At 32.1% G+C, this 24,597-nt stretch overlaps 1 protein-coding gene across 1 annotated transcript in view; it reads left to right on the top strand.

Annotated features, from left to right (window-relative positions):
* LOC118181428 (cell adhesion molecule Dscam1-like) overlaps positions 1-24,597 on the top strand; it is a 666,362-nt gene that overhangs the window by 430,549 nt on the left and 211,216 nt on the right. The window contains exon 7 of the mRNA XM_085823330.1: positions 3,098-3,508. Within this exon, the coding sequence (XP_085679456.1) occupies positions 3,098-3,508 (411 nt within the window). The remainder of the gene's footprint in view (positions 1-3,097; positions 3,509-24,597) is intronic.

The following is a 24,597-nucleotide window of genomic DNA, read 5'->3' on the forward strand; positions in this document are numbered from 1 at the left end:
GAGTTTTCACTGAGCCACAGTTTTTGGTAACTTTTTGGCGTGCGTACTAAAATTTATCTCCTAAGTTCCAAAATTTTGCGCAACGCATTTTTTTGTTATTTTTCAAAATTTTTCTATACTCTATCCTTTAATTTTGCAGCACAATGCGCAAAATTTTGACCAAAATTGGTCTTTTTTCGTTTTTTCTTACAACCTTACTTATAATTATATACATATATATATATATATAAATTATTTCCTAAACAGTATTGATTAATTGATTATATTATCTCCTAAGTTTAATTAAAGTAGAATTATTTTAAAAGTGTGCATCCATACTGGTAAGTTATATTTTGAAAGATGTTTTGAAGTAATTTGAAAGCAAAATGTTAATAATGTTTTAACGGGGACCGGAGTTAAATCATCACGATTTAAGTTCATACAACATTATATATATATATATATATATATATATATATATATATACTCTCTCGTTTTGTTTGCTGCTAGTTATTTATTTATTAATTTGAGAAAGAGAGTTTTTTACGAAAAATATTTAATTGATATGAAATATAACTTAATTAAATTAAGGGAAAATAAGTGTTTCTTAAAAGAAATTTTCACTAAATTATTGTGCATTGAGTAACTATTTTAAAGAAGGCAAGAATTGTAAGTTGGTTTAATTATGATTTTGGTAGGATTTTAAAATTATTAAAAATGAGAAATTGTTTGAAACTACATGAATTTTGTCCAGTGTTAATTATGCGAATATTGCAGAGTATATAATAAATAATTTGGGTATAATATTTATCGTTGTTTCGAATGTCAAAGGGAAAATTATGAGAAATTTTTATTTAATATTTTGTAGGGGTAGTCTGGCTAGCTATTTAAAATTTAAATTTTTGTGGAGTATTTAATAAATTTTTTTATTGATTTATTTTTGTATATTTTATTTTGAGTTTTTTCTGGTGGTCTACTGTAGCTCACCCATGTTATCCTTACGGAAAACATGGCTGTTTCTTTTCATTTCGAACCTGAGTAACTTAGCGGGTAATAGGAAAATTTAATTTTAAGTGTGTTGTAACTATAGGATTAAATTAAGTAATTTATCGGAACTGGTGATTGCCTTATTACTTGTGAGATTTATCTTTCCCTGGTGTTTTTAGGTTTTCTGTGTTATATTTAAATGTAAGATCTTTGTGGCTACCTCTAGAGTTCTATTGAAATTTATGTGTTTTCAGGAAAAAGAGCTGATATAGTTTTATTTTAAAGAGAGATAGTATGTTGATGATTTTGTTAGGAAAATGCATTTTCACATTTTTCTTTGATAAATAATCTGATTTTATTAAATTACCCGTGAGGATATTATCCTTTCATTATTGACTTAAAGAGTATGAGGCGTTGATCTGATAAACTTTTATTTTACTTTGTTGATGTATTTTAAATCTAACTGAAGGTTTTGCGATCACCAGCCATCTAAAAAGTTAAGGTATATTATTAGGAGAGTTTTTATGTGCAGCACCAGGTAGAGAGAGAAGAGAGTTTGTTGAGTAGTAACCCAGGCAATTTAAAAGCAAATTAATAATAACAACTTTCTTAAGTAACATAAATGAATAAAATAAACTTTTATATGAAATAGTATTTTTTTTCATCAAGGATAAATTATATTCAAAGCATAGTAAATATATTTGATATATAAATTCACGGTCACATAAGAATAGCAACATGAAAAATATAAATTTCAGGATTTATGTACCAATTACCATATAAAAGGGATTCAGGTACGAATAACTTTTTCAGTATAACGACTTCAGCAAACGAATATTTCATTCAAAATTGTATATCAACATATTTTGAGTATTAGTCTATCCTCAGTCCTTACTTTCGTCATATTTATTTTCACATGATATTAACTAAAGTGTCTCAGTGTTTTATTATGCATTAAAGGCCATTCGTCAGATTGTTGTTATTTACCCTGAAGTGTGCTGTTAATGTACCCCTATTGCATTAATGTACTGAGCTGATAATTAATTTTAAAAAATTCTGCAGAGGTATTTATGTTAAATTATATTATAGCATTTTCTGCATAGTAATGCAACTTAATTCCTCGGTTTAAGACTGTTCTATATCCTTTAATGCTTTGTTTTTGCTTAAATTTCAGCAACAAATTGAGAACCGTAAATTCTAATGTATATATATAGTATCACAATTATTGTTACTTAAAAACGTAATTATTCCAAATATTTCCACGCAATATGTTGCTGAAAATTTATCAGTATAGCGAAAAAGTCAGAAACTTAGAACCAATTTTACACAAAGACCCAAAAGAAGCGAAATTCAATACTAATAAATATCAAAATATTCTATAAATATGCAAAATAAGAATTAAAGAAATGTGAAACTAAAACCATAAAATTTTAAAACCTGAAAAAATTTACCAAAACCAGAAAAAATTCAAAATATGATATAACATTATCAAGAAGAGGAGGATATATCAGACTCAATTACTATCACCCGTCCACTTGGAAACCACTGAGCTTATGAATCCAAAATTAGACGATGAACTATACTAAAGTATTAAATTATAAGAGTTCATCTGAAAATTTCGAAGTCCTCCCGAGGCGTTGTAATTGAGACTGATGTATTTTCCTCTACATAACGTTATATCATTTTTTATTCGATGAAATTACTCTTCTTTAATGTTATTTTCTGGTCTGGGTATATTTTTTCAAGTTATTATAATTTTTCGGTTTTTGTTTCACATTTCTTTATTTTGATATTTATAGGATATTTTGAAATGTATTGGTATTGAATTTCACTTTTGGGTCTTTCTATAAAACTGGATCCGAATTTCTTACTTTTTTCCTCTCTCTATATATTTTCCTATGGCGGACACTAGCTATTATAAGCAATTGGCCACTACTAAGGCCGGAAGAGGTAGTCACTTTATTAAGAAATCACTTAATAGGTCCGCCGTCGTTGCCTTCTGTGAAGTACAATTTACATCCCTGCTTTCTCCGAGGTTCGTAATTTGGCCCTTCGGTATGGCAGACTGGATCATTAACAACTTTCTGATCTGGGTGCACTTCTAATATATTATTCTTTTTCTTCTTTTCAGCCGATCCACCAGTGATTACATCCCGCTTTGAAGAACAAACAGTAAATCCTGGCCATCCTGTTTCATTTCGATGCATTGCAAAAGGACATCCACTTCCTAAAATTACATGGACAGCAGACAGTGAGAGTATTCCCTCTTCTCCTCGTCTGAGACTTGGAGATTTTGTTACGCAGGATGGAAGTGTAGTGCACAGTTTTCTTAACATAAGTTCTGTAGAAGTGGGTGATGGCAAGGACTATGCTTGTCATGCTGATAGCGATTTCGGAAGAGCTTCTCATCAAGCAAGACTGAATGTTCCTTCTTCCCCGGTAGCGCGACCGCCTCAAAACAAAACAGCCTTAGTAGGGCAGACAGCAGTTTTTGTGTGTCCAGTTGCTGGATATCCACTGACTCATTTTTCTTGGGAAAAAGGTATTTGCTTTTGTTAATTTTACTAACATATAATTTCTCTATCTGTTGTTTAGTTAGTTTGCATTCTAAATATATTCTGTCTGTTTAATGTTCTGTCATAATTTCACTACTTCAGAACAAAGATTTCTTTTTTGGTTTGATTTGGCTTATTTAATTATGCCCAAAGCACTCAAGGGCTATCTGCTTTCGATTGCTTTGACTAAGTGGAACGATGCTTTCATAGAGGACTTTCTAAGGAAAACTGGCTCTTATGCATGTTACACATAGGGAAATCCACGAAAACGCGCGTGTACCCAGACCCTTCAGTGGGATTCGAACGTCGGATCAAACTACCAATAGTCAGCGACTTTACTACTCGACCGTTGGTGGAGCAATGATTTCTGGGAATACCAACACTTTCTTATTTTGTTAATTGCTAAAGACAGTGACCATGTAGCAAATTATTTTATTAGTGGAAAACGTGTGTGGTTTAAGCTAGTACCGTGGCACAGAAACAATATAGCTGTAATATTTTTTATCCATAGTTGTTTCGCAAGATAATGTACAGCACTATATATGATAAACTATTGTTTCAACTATGTTTCGTATTTACTGTATGTAAAACATGCTCCTTAACCTTGCAGTATCATAAGCAAGACCCATTTTGGACATATCAGAGTTGTGTAATACTCGTTAAGCATACTGGTTTTGAAATGGAAATTTATATTAGGCTAGTTACTATTCAAAGTTATAACCGGGCTGAAATGGATTGGATGCACACAGAACAGGTGATAGATTTATAAAGTTTATTTTTGCCAAAAGAAACATTTTACAGTTCTAGAATTTTGTACTAAAATACTCTTCTCGATTTCGTACGGTACAATGAGTACACACTTTAAACTACTAAGAATGTTAAACACAGCCCAATACAAATCTCATCTAAAGAGCGAATCTCACACTGAAATATGAATCTCAATACTCCGTACTCAGTCCATAGGTATATAAAATTAATTTTTACCAAAAGAAAAGCATAACAGTTCTGGAACTTTCCACACAAACACTCGCATAGCTCTTTTCAGTTTCGTACAGTACACTCAATAGTTACAAACTATTAAGACTATTAAGCACACCCCAATGCAAAGGTCATACAAAGAGCAAATCTCACACGGAGATATCCCCAAACCCCTATTGAGTCCATAGTTGATTCTGAACTGAAAAACTTATGCTTTTCCCTCAACCGCTGAGAAACGTCCAGCAGATTCCACTTCTCAAAATCGCTGAAAGGCATATGAGGGCCGGAAGGGATCAATAAAATCTATTGAATGATAATACTCATTACAGTTACACATGGAATGGAAGAAAATGTCGCCAAATGGTCGCCAAGTTTGAGAATAAAAGTTCAAACCATCGCCAGGTTTAGCAGCAAAAATTCAAATCACCACCAAGTTTGGCAATAAACCCCAAACCATCGCCAAGTTTGGCAACAAACCCCAAACCATTGCCAAGTTTGCGATATCTCGCCAATTTAACCTAGATAGAAATTTACCTCAATCACAGATTTGTCCCTGTGATCACATTTTTTCAGCTTTCTCCCTTTGAAGCTTTGCGTGTCACATTATACAAAAAGATGTTAAAATTTCACATATATCGATAGTTTCATTAAAATTATTTTCATATAAGCAAAATTCGTAATAATATATTTATGAAAGATTATTACGAAACCTAATGGAGAATTTGGAAGCATCATTGCATATAAAACTAATGTCAGATTATTATACAATTTAAATTATTATATCATTTTAATGTTTTAATTCATACACATACAAAAATGCATCTCAAAAATATATAATTTTAATATTGATTTACAGTTTAAATATTGTTGGGTGCGTACGGGTTCATAATTAATTGAATGCACAAGTCGATAAAAAGTTAATAAAATTTATTATTATTTCAAGAATAAATACAAATTGTTCAAGTCTCTTCAGAGATATTCGTACAATATTGCAATATCTCACAGTAGTTCCATTCTAAACTACTAAAACGTTCAACAGAACTTAATTGAAAACAGAGAAAGGTAATGCGATCTCACGGGGAATTCGCTACAATGATCAACAAAACTTAGTAAAAAATTGAATTGAGATTTTTTCCTCTAGCTTACTTCTCGTATTTTCTGGATAACAAAAAATACAATTACGAGATATCTATTTATTAAAATGTTAGATGCGCGTGCTCCTGTATTTTACTTTTTCCGGCGAAGCTTTCTTTTCAAATAACTCTCGTGCTGCATTGCACGAGAATATAAAACAATTTTGATAACAATTCCATTAAAATAGCTAACTAAATAAATACAAAATACGTAACAATATGCATTCATACATATGCATAGGCATATATATATATATAGAGAGAGAGAGAGAGAGAGAGAGAGAACAGAGTTTGTTTGATATATATATATATACATACTCATTAATTTTATTTACATACATATTAAAGAGAAAAATCTTCCTAAAAATTTATCATAAAGGAAACTAAATGATAGAAATTCATATATTTACAATCAAAACTAAAACATGGATAAATTTTAAAATACGTTAAATCATTTCTGCTGTGTTAAAGCGAGGGCTAAATCTGAGTACACTACCATAAGGTAATCAAAAATTAATTCTGATGATTTTTTTTATTTTTCTCGTTTTCTTTCTACCTAATGCATATTTAATAATGGAAAATCGTTGGTCGAAATGTGATACCGCTGTTAGTTACGCCAAACCGAATCGACATATCAATCCATCTTTTGAATCAAATCCGATTTCAAAAGCGTTAGTGCGAGAAAAACGATTACGCTTTATCTCACACCATGTCTTTCGAACGTCGGCGATCCTACCAATCAATGCTCATTATGTACCGAGCTCAATCGGAAAATGACTGGAAAAGAATTCCTGTTCATATGTTCATCAGGTTAAGAAATGAACTGAATTAAGTCAGACAATGAAATATAATACAGTTAACAAGTTAGCGATCAGCGTCGCAGACCAATTTTTTGATTCAAAGATACTTTAAAGTAAGCAAGGTTTTTAAAAATAGAAGAAAAAGAATTTTAAAAATAATCCGAAAGCTTTCGGATTTTTTATTACGTTTAAAGATACTTTATTTTATTTTACTTTTTGTTTGTTTTAATTGAATGATCCTAAATATAATGGCATGCTGTAACACCTTTATCATATATAATATTCTGTAGAAAAATTCTTTTTTCTCTTTCTAGTTCTGCGACATAGCCTTTGAAAATGTCTGAAAAAATAAAATAAAATAAAATAAATAAAAGGAAAAAAATAAAAACAGATCTGAAAGCTTTCAAATTTTACATTACGCCCAAATGGGCGTTTTTTAACGTTTTATGTGTTACCTTATTAAATATCATGTTCTCCACAAAGAAACCACATAAAATTCAATTCAACAGCAATATCACGAAGTATTCAAAAACAGTATATCTTTAGAATTTCCGATATACAGTATCGCGCGCTGCACATAAAAATGTTTTTTTTTTTTTTTTTTTTTTTTTTTTTTCGTACAGTGAAAATGGACAATCATTTTTTTTTTTTTTTTAAAGATTGATATGTGTGAAAATTTAAACACCACAACGTCTATCTATTTCACTGCCGAATTTAAAACTTAATAAAGTTAGATTCAGTGGAAAAATAGATGACATTTTTTTTTAAATCGTCAAAAATGGAAAATTACGCTCAAGTGATGACATTGTCCATTATGTGCGTTGGTACAGATATCTTAATCATTTGTATATTCCGTAGCGTATACACGAGCTGCAAGTTTCATGCTGTTTAGATGGTTTCTAAAAGGTCAAAAAGTCTATACAGATCAGTTATTACAGAATTTTTACGTTAAGGTAATAAAATAGAAAGCAAAATTTACTTTGAATCTTAAGCGTAATTTTCCATTTTTGACGATTTTTAAAAAATTGTCATCTATTTTTCCACTAAATCTATCTTTATTAAGTTTTAATTTCGGCAGTGAAAAAGATAGACGTTGTAGTGTTTTTAAATTTTCACACATATCATTCATTCGACATCTTTAAAAACAAATATGATAAAAAAACATTAAAAACTTATATACTCCCCCTTTTAAAGGCCGACTGGTGTTTTCAGGGAACCCAGTCGCCAAAATCCTGGGTGTGGAGAATCATCATCCACCACCCTTTTTAGTTCGGGTGCCACTTTGGAGACATTAGGTATTTTTTGGAAGAAAGAGAAAAGATAAATGAGCAACACCTTCACCGGGAATCGAACCGCGCACCTCTGAAATACGCGCCCAGCGGGCTGATCACTACACTACGAAGGCATGCTAAGAAGGTGGGAGAAATACCTTTTAAGTAATCAAAATAAAGCAGGCAACCCATGTCAGTACGACAACATGTGCATTTTCGCCTTTTGTTTTTATTATTCTAAGCGCATACAAAAAATACGGCGTTGCCAAACCGTGAAAAATAACTTTTACGAAATTTACCTTTATACAACCGTTGAGCAGCTCGAGACAAGGTAAATTGTCTTAGCATATTTAAATGCATGCGATATGCTCATATAAGATGTTTAGGAATTTCAAAAGAGCTTCCTTAAGGGCAAATCTTCCACCTCATATTCGGCCAAATAACGGTGCTTTAAGGAAATAATTGCTAAGATCTACTTTTTTTTTTTTTTTCAAAATGTGGTATTAGAAGAGGTACAGTGTTTTTACGTCTATAAAATTGAATACTGTGAGGCACAAATTTCAACAATTCCGTAATCGACTTCTCTGCACCTTAAGCGATGGAGGGAATTAACTGTCTCCGTCTGGGATCTTCGCAGATGTTGAAGAGTCTATCACCGCTGAACCCGCACATAATCATTAAAGAGCATGATGCATATTTATCTACTCTGTGCTTCGCTTCCAAGTACTAATGCAGAGAAAGGCGTGTGTAACTATTAGGCACATAAGCTGCATTAATTTGCTTTATTCTTCTTCAGTTTCAGAAGTGGAATATTAACCACTAAAATTCTACAACCTGAGAGCATTATTAGTATTTAACTAACTTTGCATTGAATATGCAAACAACACATTTTCATTCAGTGCTCTTGTTCACGTGATGTATAAGTAATTATGTTTATTTAATGAATAATGAAAGATATATTGGAAAGTTCAGAAATTTTATTGCATTAAACTCTTCACTTAAGTACATGTTTTTAAACATTGTTCAAGATGGAATCACCTTCCAAGTGCGAAAAAGTCTGAAAAACGAATTAAATTTAATTTAGCAGGAGAGATGACATTAATGTAAAGAATTATATCATTTGTGATAGAGAATTAGGGGTAAGGTAATCAGTTATGCTAAATTTCTGTGGCCTTAAAATATCAACATTCTATGTAATTAACAAATTGATGATTCAGAAGTCAAACAACAAAAATCAGCGTTAATTCACAAAATTTTTCACAGCCGTACATCCTGAAAGGTTTCAGATTTTAAAGGTCAACCAGAAGAGTTTTGTTAAAGTTTCTTATGCTCTTGCTGAGTTTCCAGTTTACCAATCTAATATAGGAGGCCCTTAATGCGTACAAATATCTTTTAAGTAACATTTCGGTAACTCGTAAAAGAGAGGAAATTAACGATGTTGTACTCCCATTTAATGTTATCTTCAAGATATGTTATGGGAAAGAACAACTTCATTCTCTCCTACTTAAATTGTATTAATGAAATATGAATACTCTTTAGCTGAATAGTATAGAACTCATTAAAATACGGTGTCATATATGCATATGATTAACGTTAGGATGTACGGGTTTATTTTTCTGTGAAAAATTTTGTGAATTAACGCTGATTTTTGTTGTTTGACTTCTGAATCAGTATTTATTCGGCGTGTTATTGTGTCTTAAGTAACAAATTGATGCTGTATTGATTTACAAGAAAGGATAAGGAAAAGAGGGGTAGATTTAGTTTAGGTTTAGTTTAGTTTATTATGGCAAAGCGTACTAGGACTATCTGCCTAAGGGGAGAGATACCTTCCTGGATAAATTTTTAAGCTGAAAAATGAGGGGTAGAAGTGAGCTTATATTCATAAATAGAGTTTTCTGAAAACTTTAATTTTATAGAACATATATAACAACAACTTCTTTGTTTTCAAAATTTAAATAAACTAGAAGTAAACATAGTTATTTAAAACTAAACATGCTAACCTTTAATATGGAAATTATTTTTTAATATTAATTGGTATTTAAAATTTAAAAAGTTAATTTTCGTTATGCTACAAATTCATAAATTGTTTCGTTTGGGAAAAAAATCTTACACAATATTTTAATATGTTTCAAGCAGAACGCTACAGAAATTTTCATATTTATAAAAATTATTTATAATATTGTAGAGACATAACGTTAATTGGAAAAGCCGAAGAGATGAAAAATTAGCAAACGCCTTCGCCGGGAATCGAACCACTGACCTCTGGAATAAGGGCGCAGCGGGCAGGACCACTACACCACGAAAGCGTGCTAGGAAGGCGGAAGAAATACCTTATATAGTTCCCCTTTTAAAGGGCGACTGCTTTTTTTGAGGACCCAATCGCGAAATGCTGGGTGTGGAGAAACCTCATCCTACACCCTTTTAGTTCGGGCGCCACTGTAGAGATATCAGGTTAATTTGAAAAGCCGGAGAGATGAAAATTTAGCAAATGTCTTCGCCGGGAATCGAACCACAGACCTCTGGAATACCGGCCCAGCGTGCTGAACCACTGCACCACGAAGGCACGCATGTATTTAAAATAACGTACTAGAAAGCACACAGGTACAAGCATACAACGAGAAATTACCTGAAAACTAATGAAAATTAATTTTAGAGTTTATAAAACAAGCCATAGAAAAAATTAAGGAATTTAGGGAAAAAAATATAAATAAATAAACATTTTTACAAATGTCTGAAAGGTTTCAGATTTTAAAGGTCACCCAGAAGAGTTTTGTTAAAGTTTCTTATGCTCTTGCTGAGTTTCCAGTTTACCAATCTAATATAGGAGGCCCTTAATGCGTACAAATATCTTTTAAGTAACATTTCGGTAACTCGTAAAAGAGAGGAAATTAACGATGTTGTACTCCCATTTAATGTTACCTTCAAGATATGTTATGGGAAAGAACAACTTCATTTTCTCCTGCTTAAATTGTATTAATGAAATATGAATACTCTTTAACTGAATAGTATACAACTCATTAAAACACGGTGTCATATATGATTATGATTAACGTTAGGATGTACGGGTTTATTTTAACAAGCCCAGTTATCCTACTATTTTCATTTATTATCCATCAAAATGAACCATTCAACTTCCATCAAAATCATAGTTTTAAAGTATAAATAAACTGTTGGTTTTTAACTGTTTCAAAGGGCTCATCGCAGCATAAGCTGACCATCATTCTGCTTCCTGTTCCCTGCTGTTACTATTTGGCTTACCGTTAAATTTCTGTAAACTGAAATTTCTTCGCAAGTACTTAATTAGAGGTGTGGCAGGAATCAATTAGGCAATGTTAATTTTATACTTGCATTCCATTTAATTTCAATGTCTTTTTGCTTACCGGCAAGCTTTTCGATGCCTATTTCCGTTAAACTTTGTGTAAGTATCAGGTCGATGGTTTAATAAAGAATTTTATAAACCCAAATGGACGTTAGCCCAGAAGCGCTTTTAATTTCGAAATGACATTTTGCGTCGAACCACCAAAAACCTTGAATGACTTTTGAAATTGTTGCCACTAAATATTATCGCTCTGTATTATATTTAAGGAAATTAAATAATGAAGAATCTACATCAATGTATGTATGCTTCTCGCACTGAGAAAAAACAGCTGATAAAAGTTTGAATAGAGTAGTCCTCCACGCAAATACTTGCACATGGAAGCAGGAATTTTCTATTTGAATTTTTTATTATACATTTCATATTTTATAAAACTTTGTGAATTTTCGCTTAAAAAACGCAAATATTTCAAACCGAGTATTGGCAACACTGTATGGATTAAAATTGACGCTCCCTATCGGAAATTCTAGAGATATGATGCTTTTAAATACTCTTAGCCTAAAAGGAAGTTATTCAAAATGTTCTTGAAATGTGTGTGTGTGAATTAAAACAAAGATCCCTTTGGGCATAATATAAAATCTGAAAGCATTTAACTTTCCTTTTTAACTTTTTATTTTGTGATATTTTTATTAATAGATAGATAGAGAAAATTTGTCTGACACTTACTTACCGTTACTGAAAGGTGAAAGAGTAGTTCTAATTAATAGCCTATGGCAGTTGTTTTTTTTATAGGGAATTTTCGTAAGATTACAATCTAGGCTATTAATTATAATTTACGAAAACCATTTTACGAACACACACTTTTCTCCTGCTATCGATTTAGTTACGTCAATTATTAAGGAAAAATATGCAAAAGATGCTGTTCTAGTACACGAACTTTAGAATTTAAGCTAACGGTTTTAAGAACGTGGTGAATTAGGCATTAGTTCTTGAAAATTTTGACACAGGGAAAGCAATATACATTGCTTGGCTGTTTGTTTCTTTTTTTCAATGTTTTTTTAATAGTTGCATTACTATTGTTATCTAATGCTGCAAAATAAAGGAGGGGGTTTTTTTTGGACATATTTAGGAAAAAGAGGACATATTTAGGACATATTTAGGACATATTTAGGAAAAAGAGAAACGCATAACAAAATTTATTTCTGATATTTATAGCGGGGAGAAAAGATTGCTAGGTATTTTCGCTTAGAAGTAAAACTGAAAGTCAGCGTGGTTCAGGGTTGCAGTTAAATTTGGAAATCATTTAAATGTCTATGTCTTTGTAAATTCAATCATGTTCTACGTCATCCTCGCAGAAACCTGGCAAGACAGAAAACTTCCCTTCTTGTTAAAACGAAAATAAGTGAACTATTTTCCCCAAACATCATAGCATTTTAGGCTTGTTTTTGAAACATAAGAACTTAAAAAATTCTTGTTGTCAAGGTAATCGTGTTTTGTGGATTTATTTTAACATTGTTTAATCAAAATCGCAATAACAACCTTGTATTTAGAGTACATACATTAAAACACTCAATCGATTTCGAGGGCAGCTAAAGATCCCCCCTCATCAGGAGAACGAAATTACTAGAAAGGGGAAAAAAATAAAGCATTGGCAAAGGAGTCACAGAAACACGTGGTCGTTATCAGCACTGCACGTGGTCGTAACAGAATTTTGAATCAGAGTTACACTGACCGCCTACTTATACTGAGTCAGGCTATCTGATCAAACATGTAACACATAGACTAAAACTCAAAAAATAGGGAGCGAGGTGCAACTGCACCTTCACGCAACAAGTCTGAACCTCGAATGATTCAACTCTGATTCAAAATCCGGTTACGACCACGTGCAGTGCTGATAACGACCACGTATTTCTGAGACTCCTTTGCCAATGCTTTATTTTTCTTCTTTTTTTCCCTTTCTAAAATTTCGTTCTCCTGATGAGGAGGGACCTTTAGCTGCCCTCAAAAACGATTCAGTGTTTTAACATATGTACTCTAAATACAAGGTTGTTATTGTGATTTTGATTGTCACATTGGCATGTTTCTCTTCTATTCTAGTTTAACATTGTTTGTTGAAATTAACCTTATATTAAAAACAGATTGAAAATATTGTGTGATGAAATGATTATTAGATTTAAAAACAGATTGAAAACGTATTTTATCAACAAATCGTAAAACTGAATTTGCATCTCCGATAAAAACATCATTTTGCAATCGCTAAAATCTTTAAAAGAAAAAGCAAACGTAAATAAATAATAAATAAATGAAAAGATCTAGGAGAGCGTTTGTGTTCTAGCGAGAATTCAGCCGCCGTTCGTTACCCCGAGAGATTCTGATTTCCTGACAACCAGAACAGATTCTCTTCGAAGATCTCGTTTTGTCACCCAGTAGTAACTCTAAATTTGTTTTTCTATGTCTTTGGTCACAAGGTTTTCTGCCACTTCTGATTTTGAATCAGAACAGACTTTGCGTTGGTGTTTTGGAGTTATATATATTACTTCATAAAACAATATTTAAATAATAATTTTCAACATCTCCCGAGTCCAGTAAATAATTTTCAAATGCTATAACATCACTACCAATAATCATAACAAGAAATTACGATTTTGGAAGCAAGTAAAATATTCTCCTTCTGAATTCAAAAAATATGTATCTACATTAAACAACAACTCATATTTAATAAAGTAATTAAAATTGAAATTGCATAATAAAATCTGTCGCTTAAGATTACATTAGATTATATTAAATTTAATTAAATTGAAAATTAATTTGGCTGAGTTTGGAAATTTAATTTTTAAAATTAGTGTGATAAATTATATTTTAAAAATTATACCTAAAGAAAAATACAGTGCTTAATTAATATGCTTTGCATTTATAAATAACAAGTGGAAATAGCAGTTTTATTTCTTTCAAATAGCGCAGATACTTTTATTACTTAGATATTACTTAGCAATAGCTAAGCTACAGGTATCGAGGTCTCGAGTACATAGGCGGAAATTTCACAGTTTTCTCCAAGCAGTGTTATAGTCTTAAAAGGAAGAATCGTGATCAAAGGTTGTGTCGAAATATTAGCTGAGCGAGGCCATAATATACAATGCACAATTGTTTCTGCAGAAACGGCATTTTCCAAAATAATAATACTGTTTTCAAATTAGACCAGTCCTTTTCTAAAATGAGCGATTTGAAGGTGAAATATTTTCCTTGACATGTACAGTCATCCGACCTGTTATCGATTTTAGAGGCTCAAGTTAGGAAGCAATGTGTAGCACCAAGATATTCACAGAAACGTTCGCAATTGTTCCCGAACTAAGGATTTACCATTCTCTAAGCTTCGTGTGTAATTTGTACAGTATAATACGCATATACAACTTCTGTACCCTTACTTTATATAATGCAAGTATAAAAGCAATTTTTAACACAGTAAAAAAAAAAAAGCATGAATTTGTGTCTTTAGAAAGAGCCTTAGGTATATAACTGTTTTTCAAAATGTTTCGTGTGTTATTTTTCATAGGTTTACCTGACTATTCCATTTATTGCACAGCTTGTCCAAGCTAGTGTTTCCTTGGCATAAAATATTGAGTACCTAGTGTACAAGCGACCGAAAGTAACAAATCTCAGACCAGAAGTACAGGTTTAAGTGCTGCCGAACATCAGTTACGGATGGTAGTTCAAATGTAGTCATGCTACCCTGGCTATTTAACTCCTCCTCCTCCCAATTTTGATGACAAAATACCCCGTATGCGAGATTTTGACAGAGAACATCCCGGAACACCCGTCTTCTCCTATAGGACATTTGGATTGAGATGTATTTTGAGTGCCCTCTTGCCGCACAGAAACTATACATTAACAAATGCCCATGCATTCTGCGAGATTTAAGCCTGAGAACAACGATACAGAAGTCATGAACACTAACCCGCTATACCGATCGAAGTGACAGTCATCGATCACTAGTATAAGTGAAGGGTACGAGTATAACAAAATTTAAATTTAAAAACAAATCTAAATTTATTGCACTTCTTTACTCCGGTAACCTGGAGGTCAACCTACCGTGACCGTTAACTTGTAAATTACCATGACCAGTAGCTTTGGCAGGCAATGGTATTCTTCGGTTTACTTTAATTTTTAAAATCTGTGTACATTTACTGAAGTGTCAAATACCAATACTCTATATGTTGACCAGAAATGCCCCACTTCTGTGTCTTCACTTCAGCGGGGTAGAAGGGCGGCAACTTTCTCTTGATTTGGAGCGGCTAACGGGTCCATGGAAACAAGAATCAATTTATTACCTACTTATTTTAACACCTCCTAACAGAGGAAAGCCAGGAGACTGAAGCAAGAGGAAGCTCTGACGTCACAGGTGGTCGTCTAATGAACCTCGCTGCTTCTAACATGCTCAAAGCCCCGTAGTGCTGGCGAGCAACGAAAGTGCGGCAATTCTTTTCAATTTTTACGTTAATTGTTGTCGTGATCTTATAATTTCTTAGGATTAAATAAATGTGCTGCAGACACTTCGATTATGAGGTGTTGCTTATTTCCTATCTCCATGAACGGTCTCGTCGCCAAGCTGCGGTTGGCCTCCCAGCGTAGGAGCTTGAGAGGACCTTGATGGTACATTTAAACTTCAGAGTCATAAAGCTGTATCAAAGAATACACCTTCACCTCCTTTGGCTGTACTCAGCAGTGAGCACTCCATCTTGGCTGGCGATGATAGTAATGGGGTCGTCTTGCCGAGAGCAGATTGGGTGAGTGTTACATATCTGCGTTAGAAAGTAATTAAGTGTTGGCACGGGTTAATTGCATTTGGTGTTGACCAGAAATGCTAGGTTAGGCGCCGCTATACTTTGTTTTAAATTTATTTTTGAAACCCATGTAAATTTGCTATACCGTATTACACTTGTGGCAATCCATTCATAGAAATCTCTGGCGACTAGTGGCTTCGTTGACCAATTTCCTATTAACTACCATTGAAAAATATATCAACGCAATACAATTCAAAATATATTTAATTTGTATTAAATGCAACTGACAATTTTATGAATATTTGCAGCATTATTTTTATTGATGACAGTTACTTCTAAAGCCATGTATTGCAAAGCTGTATGTAAAATAATTGTTTGATTTTATCTTGTTTATAACTGTCTTTAAAGGTAATATAATGTGTATTTTTCTCAAAGTTTAACTAGAATTGGTTTGATATGCATTTAATGAACAACTTAAGTTAAAAATCATTCCTTAACCGTAGAACTTATCTAACTTTAATTGTTATGTTTATTGCAAAATCTATATTCAGTTTTATTTTAATAGAGTATCAAGATATATCGCAAATATCTTGAAGATTGTTAGTTCGATTTTGCTTTATTTTGGGATAAATAAAGCACAGTGCACATGGAAAAGAATTTTCAACAAGAAAAACTGCAATACAAAATGCTTAACCGAAATGCGTCATGTAAGAAGGCAATGTGTCACTTAGCTAATTAAAAAAAAATTAAGTACTGTACCGGTAGAATCTAGCTTTCCAGGCACGAAAGTAAGACAAAAATTTGTTTTGACAAAAAGTCAGACAAAAGTGTCCATCTAAGTTAAAAAAAAAAAATAAATAAAAATAAAAAATCTGAATGCTTTCAGATTTTATATTACGTCTCAAATGGTCATTTAAAAATTGGTGTGTTACATGTATTTATTATACAGGGTGATTATAATTAAAGTTTAAGTTTCAAAACGCTATAAAAAAAGAACCACTGATGAAAATGATGTGAAATTTGAAAGGAATGTTATTGAAGAAGGCGGAAAGCGTATGGCAAAAGAAAAAATTTAGTTTCAAAAGTTAGAAACAGATGGCGCTGTAAGCGGCAGAATCACGACGAGAAACGAGAAATGATTCGTAAAACAACGGCTAAGGTGGAAGTTACACATTAAAACGCATTGACAAATTAGAATTGTTGAATAATTTTATTTGCGCGTTGGAGACGATTTTTTTCCTTACAGTGTTGCCATTGATCACTTCGAAATCGTTGAATTTGTTGACCAACAAATTCGTTAAGTTGTACAAAATGAGGGTAGCACTACGTTATTCAAATTTTGAAGCCTCTAGTTACCGTTGTTTTTTTTTTTTTTCACAGTGCGAGAAATACACATACATTCACGCAGATTCCTCATTATTTAATTTCATTAAATATAATACAAGGCTGTAATATTTGGTGGCAACAATTTGAAAAGCCGTTTGTAGTGAACCAACGCAGAATGCCAAAATGCAATTAATAGCCCTTCTGTGCAAATTGAACCTTTGGGCTAAAATAATGCATTGGCATCACCATTAGACATTTATGGAGTAGGGAAATGAATGAAAACTTTTGCAATATATCTTACCACTTCTAAAAAATATAATAATGATGCATAGCATAAAGCACATAAATACACATAAAAACAAAAAATAATATAACGTTCAATTTAACAAATTTGTATATCTAAGACACAATAACACGCCGAATAAATACTGATTCAGAAGTCAAACAACAAAATCAAACAACAAATTTTGTGAATTAACGCTGATTTTTGTTGTTTGACTTCTGAATCAAAATTTGTATATCATTAGCAAACAAGTTGCCGACTTATAATAACAGATCTTGAAAAATCAAAGCTTCTTGCTAGCTGTTCGCAACTTTTCGTGCCGTGTAATTTGCAGCTTCCTAGTAAATGTTCAAGCTATGTATGGACAGAGAATTTTGAAACTGTCTAAAATATTTGGCTACAGAGCTACTTTTTTATTTCCTTTCACCTCATTAATAAAAGAAATACAGTTGAGGTATTTCAAGTGAAAAATTGCTTAGAGAATTCGCTGAGAAAATTACTTTTTAATTATTCATTGTTGGTAAATGTTAGTGTGTTTCGAAGATTTAATTTATTTTCATAAAAATAAATTACTTAATTATAAAAATATTTATTGCTTTAAGTAGGGTCATCGATTGCAACAAAGGTGTTTTCAATTATAAAAGTCTGTGACTTTAGACACGCCTTTCCTGTGTTAATAAAATCAATATTGTATGAATATGTAATTAGTGTAAAACTAAAGCAAAAATATCTATTCATAAAGGCATATATATATACATATATATATATAGGTATGTGCGTGTACGTATATATATATGATAATTCATCTCTCTCTATATAAATCTATTTTACTTCAATTCTGTAGCTACAGCACAGACTGGTATAAAAATTTGCTTTTAATTTTAGCCTCTTATTATATTTCTTTTTGTATATATATATATATATATATATAGTTAGGTTTGGAGGCAACTTCCCCTTAATAAGTCTGTCTCCTGCCTGCTCAACAGTCATTCACTTATGCATTAAAAAAAAAAAAAAATGTATGTTTGAATTAATTTTAATTTGCTAAATTATTAAATTTATTTTCATGGATTGCTTTTGCACTTGATTTGCTTATAATTCTGAATTTAAGTGATATTGTAGATTAGTTCGAAAATTAAATCTTTTATATGTTTGCAATTTTTTTAAATATTTTTTTTAAATCTATTTTATTTTTAAATTTAATTTTTGCTCTAAATTTGCTTTTTTACTTTTATACGTGTTTGTTAAATTTAAATTTAAATTTGTTTAAATTTATATATATATATAACATGTGTGTATGTAGGTATGTGTGCATGTCTATGAATGGTGGACTGCTAAATTTTAGTGAACTGAAGGGTAGGTCAAACCGAAACCCATAACTATTAGTTAAACACTCATAATAGCAACATAACAAACCATTAATTTATAATAATAATAAAAATTATCCCAAAGGAATGTTTCTCGCATTATGAAAAAAGAAAGATACCAGCTGTCAAAATTTGAGTAACGTAGTTCTCCACCCGAACATGCACTGAACATGGGTTTTGTTTTATTATGTATTTTATTTTGTTTTTTTATATATTTTATTTTGTTTTACTATCTATTTTGCATTTTTTAAAACTTTAATAAAATCTGAAAGCCTTCAGATTTTTTAGTTGGCATTTTACTATTATTATTTTATAATTACTATAATTACGTACGTGTATGAGATAAAATCTGAGCTCAAGAAATGCGAAATATTTCTGTATTTAGTTGAAAAAATAGGCAAAAATATAGAAGTAAATATGCTATTTTACAATTTATTAAATAGACATTAAATAGAAGAATTGTTAAATATCCAATAGTTAATTATTTGAGATACAAATGTGGTATTTTGTTTTCAAATTGAGTAATCTTTTGTTTAAAATGTCTATTTTATGTTGTAAATTTCGAAGAGATACCCATTTTATGTAAAATTAAAGATACGTTTCTATATATTAGACAGATGAAGAGTGAACGATTTATTTATGTAATAAAATCACCATGTGCATTGTAAAATGATGTTATCAAAGAGTATGATGTAAATATTTTAAATAATTACATTACAAAGAGATATGCTTTGCTTCAACAATCTTGTCACAGCGCAGATGCAGTTTAGAATTCTCTGCTTTTATTGAATATTTTTACGTTATTTTCACGTTCATGAACATTTGAATATAAGCAAATTTCATAAAAGCAAACTAAATTGTTGCTGCAGCAACTGGTGTATAAATTTCTACCAACTATTCTCAGACATCTCACATATGGGATAGTCACTATTTTCGGGTCAAGGAAGCATAAAATTATAATTTGACTTTGCATTTCCATTCGTTGAAAAGCATGAATGTAGCTTGTTAATTCATGCAGATATATTTTGGAATGTCCATACCGAAACTTACTCTAATAAACAAACTAACCATTCATTAGAGCTTCGAAAGTAGTTCAGCTGCCTGTTTTCACGAGAGATAGAAACATCGCATCAATCGAGTGAATTATCAAGCATATGTTAAAGGAATAAATATGTAGCTATATAAATTTCATTAGAAAATAGAGAGCGACTTTCAGTATAATTAAAACAACTGGTATCTTTCCTTTTCTAAAAAAATAGTGAAAACTGGTCAGAAGTAAAATATCACGTATATATGTATGATTCTGATTTGCAGTTGTAGAATGCATGAAAATATTCCATTTATAATAATTTTATTAATTAATTAATTTTATTAAAATACCCTTTATGATGAGTGAGCTGAATGCTGAAAGTATAAGAAATTTACCCTCCCAAGAAAACTCTGAAAGCTTTCAGACTTTATATTACGCCCAAAAAGGCTCTTTTCTACGTTTTATATGTTACCTTTATTTATTAAACATCATGTTCTTCGCACTTGAACTACATGAAATTCATTTTAACAGCAATATCGCAAAGTATTTCAAATAGAAAAACAGCATATCTTTAGAATTTCCGATGCACTGTCTCATGCGGTTTTCGTACAGTGTTGCCATTGCTCGCTTTGAAATCGCTGAGTTTATTAATCGTTAAAGTTTTACAAAATTTGAAATCGATAAAACAAATTCGAAACTCAAAATTCGGGCTTCCAACTTCCTATGTTTCATTGGAAGACTACGTTGTTCAAAATTTGATGGCTTTAGGTACCGCTGTTTTTTCACAATGCGAGAAACATTCATGCATTCATACAGATTCTTCGTTATTTAGTTCCTTTAAGTATGATACATGGCGATAATATTTGGTGGCATCAGTCTGAAAAATGAATCGACGCAGATAGTGAAACGATGGAAAATGCCGTTTTGAGTCTATTAGCGCTTTGGTTCTAACGCCCTTTTGTGCTAAAAACACGCAAAAGAATTCAGAGCACTTTTTGGGAGACACTTTTTGGGATTCTACGGAGGAAAGTGGCTGAAACATATTATTTAAATAAAATTTAGAAGATCCCAAATGGACATATTTGTACTTGTACTGCTGTGCGCACGCCATGTTTTCAATATGTTAATCTGTTTGCAACTATTAAATTTTCGTTATTTTTTTTTAATTTCCTACATACAAAACAATATGTACTTAATTCATATTCAGATAAAAGCAATAGTAATGTTTCTTTCACTCAATTGTTTAGTAATAAATATAAAAATTTAAAAGGTAATAATAAAGTAGCTTTCGTTTCTAATGCATTTCATCAAATGGTATATCACTAGAAATCAGTTTCAAAATCTTCTTTTTGGGAATTATTCAATAATTTTGGCAAAATAAGTATATAAAGCCATTTTTTAGATTTGCGTCATTTAATGAAGAGCTAAGAAGCAATTTTTTTCAGTTAAGCTGGCGTTCATTTAATTCTTTTAAGTGAATGATGTCCATTCAAAACATTTAATGGTGTAAGTGCTATGAATTAAATGGACTAAATTAATGGCCACTTGTTTTAAATATGCATTAAATTAAATAAGCTTAATACTGGGATATTTATTAGACTTCATTATGGGAACTGTTTCAGCTGTTCAGAGCTGTTATTCAACTGTTTCCACTATTATTTATTAATGACTTTGTAGAATCATGAGGTTATGTCAATTCACGAACATGAAAGATGTGCCATGCCTTCGCCGGTCCTCCCAAACATGCATCGAGCTTGCTTCCAGGTACACCACGAAAGCATGCGGAAAGGGCGAAGAAAATACCTTATATACTCCCCCTTTTAAAGGACGATTGGGGATTAGAGGACTCAGGTTGCTAAATCCTGGAGGTGGCAAATTATCGTCCACAACAATTTAGTTTGGTCGCCACTATAGAGTAATTTAGAGGTTTTTCAATGTCAGGAAACTTCCCGACCTTCTGAATATGTAACCAGTGTGTTTCCAGTTACACGGCAAAGGCATGTGGAAAGAAGGTAGAAAATAGATTACAACTTACATCTTAGGTAGTTTCTGTATCAGAATCAGAGCATGTTATTTGCACAGGGCACATAATAACACAATTTCTGCAAACATGTAAGCATTATGTAAGCATGTAATCATTATAAGTAAGAAGAGTCATTATAATTTTTTTCATGTCAGGAAACTAAAGAAATGAGCAATGTCCTTGCCGGGACTCGAATCTGGACCTTCTGAATACGCGCCAAGTGTGCTAATTGTTCCACCACGAAGGCATGCTGAAAGGGGCGAAAAATACCTTATATACTCTCCCTTTTAAAGGAAGACAGGGAATTAGGGGATCTCTTGGGGGGGCGCGGTGCTGAACTGGTTCACCCTATGGTAAAGGTACAGTGCTCGAGTCTCCGTCAATGGAATGGAATGGAATGGATTAGGGGATCCAATAGCCAAATCCTGGTGGTGAAGATTCATCATCCACCAACATTTAGTTCGGGTGCCACCGTAGAGTCTATTAGGTTATTTCGAAGCAGAAGACGTGAAAAATGTGCAATGGCCTTGCCGGGACTCGAACCTGAAACTTTCGAATACGCGCCGTGTATGCTAACTCTTACACCACGAAGGCATGCAGAAAAGAAGGCGAAAATATTTCGAAATAAAGGTAACTATGGATACAGAATATTTATTTGCGTAAATTTTATAAGGAACTAATTGTTTGGAGGAAAATGAGAAACGTTTTTGCTGTTTTTTGCAGACTGTTTACTTTATAAATCTGGAATTGAATCGAAACAACAACATAATATATTTTATTTAATACTCTGCATTTAAATAATGCATTTATATGCATTTATATTTCTCCTCTCTGGTGAAGCTTCAATGGCCATAGATGACGTCATGCAGCGTAATATCATGACATAACAGTGAAGCTCATTCTAGAGAATTTAATTAATGAAGACCTTAGTTAGTAGCCAGCCTATTTATTGACCAAGCTGTTTCGTCTCAGACACTTTGTGATTACCTATTTCGCTGAGCTGCAATCTATGTTTCTCGTGATGTCACTCATGATAATTTACTCATAACTCTTACATAAAGTATTTTGTTGCCATTTTCTTGATTTTAGCTGGAGATAAAACTATTTTATTCTGCACAGTGTGCCACTGCTCGCTTTGAAATCGCTGAGTTTCGTAATCAAAAATTCGTTGAAGCTTAAAAAATCGGAAATAGATAAAAAAACAATTTCAAAATTCAAAATTCGGGCTTCCAGATGCCTTTCTTCGGGTGGCGAACTTCGTATTCAAAATTTGATGGCTCTAAGTATCGTTGTTTTCTTCACACTGCAAGAAACATACATACCTTCATACAGATTCTTCATTATTTAATTTGTTTAAATGTAACACAGGGCGGTGATACTTCGTGGCAACAATCTGAAACGTGATAGATCCGTTTGTAGTGATTCCTCGCAAAATGCAATTTCTCGACTAAGTGCCCTTCTGAGATAACGTCCTTTTGGGTAAATAATATTACCTTTTTATAAAAAATAATATATATTGGACGTTTTAATTATTAGGATCCTATTTAGATATTTTACACCTCGTAGATGAATGACCTCGTAATGACATACTAATATGCAGTCTCCAAACAGTACTTAAGTGTATATGTATGTGTTAGTAAAATTAAATCTGATGCTATACAGTAAACGTTTTATGAGTCAAGATTTTCTGCATTCAGTAATTCACTTTGTAGAGACATTAGGAATTTTTTGGAAGCAAGCAAGATGAAAAATTAGCAAGCGCCTTCGCCGGGAATCGAACCTCGGACCTCTGGAATAGGGCCAGCGTGCAGAACCGCTACACAACGAAGGCACGTTGGGAAGGCTGAAGAAACAAATTTAGAGAATTAGTCATGTAGGAACATTGAGACGTAGAAATATAGCAGTGTTGTTTGGTATAGAAGGTAGATCCATACTGACGAGGAATCTTGACAACTGAAGCAGATTACATCTTGATTTTTTTTTCAATAAATATGTTGCGGCCGCAAACAATTTGGCACATTATTTGTACCTACTTCAAAAATATTTACCTTTTTGATGCTATTGCGTTAGGAAGAAGGCATAACGAAATTGCGCCTAAGCAGCACACAGAGAGAAGCTAAAGTGCGTATTTATCCAATATGGCAGAGTAATAAGAGAGAGCTTTTGATTTAAGTTAAAAAAATTTCAGTTCTCAAGGTTCAGGTTCCCAGTTAACTACATCATCAGCGCTATGCAATCTTTGTGCCAAAGATTAATCTAGAAATGGCGCAATCCAGAAATGCTGTTATTTTTAGAATAGAGAAAAAAATACCCAAATTAAAAATAAGGAATTAAGAAGCTATTAATAAATTAAATTGTAAAGCTCTTATACATAATCGGAGGGTAATGGAGGATTTTGAGGATTTCATAGATTATACTAGTAAATAATTATTAATTTGTAAAAATGTATATTTAATCAATACTGGATACTTCCCTTTTACTAATGAAAAGCCAACTCTTTTCAAAGGCTCAATTATAACCCGAATTGAGTGAAGATTTTTATCTTTTTCAAATTTTCATTACTTTTGGCCAGTAAAGTTTAGATAAAACTTGTAGAAATTCAGTTTTAATAAATTCAGACTATTACTCCTATCTGGCTTGCAAACACGTTACACAGGGAAAAGCTGCAATAACGCCCATGCAGCCAGCCTGTTCGCCGGATTCGAACACCGGATCGAACTACCAGTGTTTAGCGACTTTATCACGCGGTCGCTGATAGGATCCCAGTTGAA

Source organism: Stegodyphus dumicola, chromosome 9 (genome assembly GCF_044657685.1).
Source record: "Stegodyphus dumicola isolate Sdum_Otavi_A_Nest chromosome 9, ASM4465768v1".
NCBI classification, from domain to species: Eukaryota; Metazoa; Arthropoda; class Arachnida; order Araneae; family Eresidae; genus Stegodyphus; species Stegodyphus dumicola.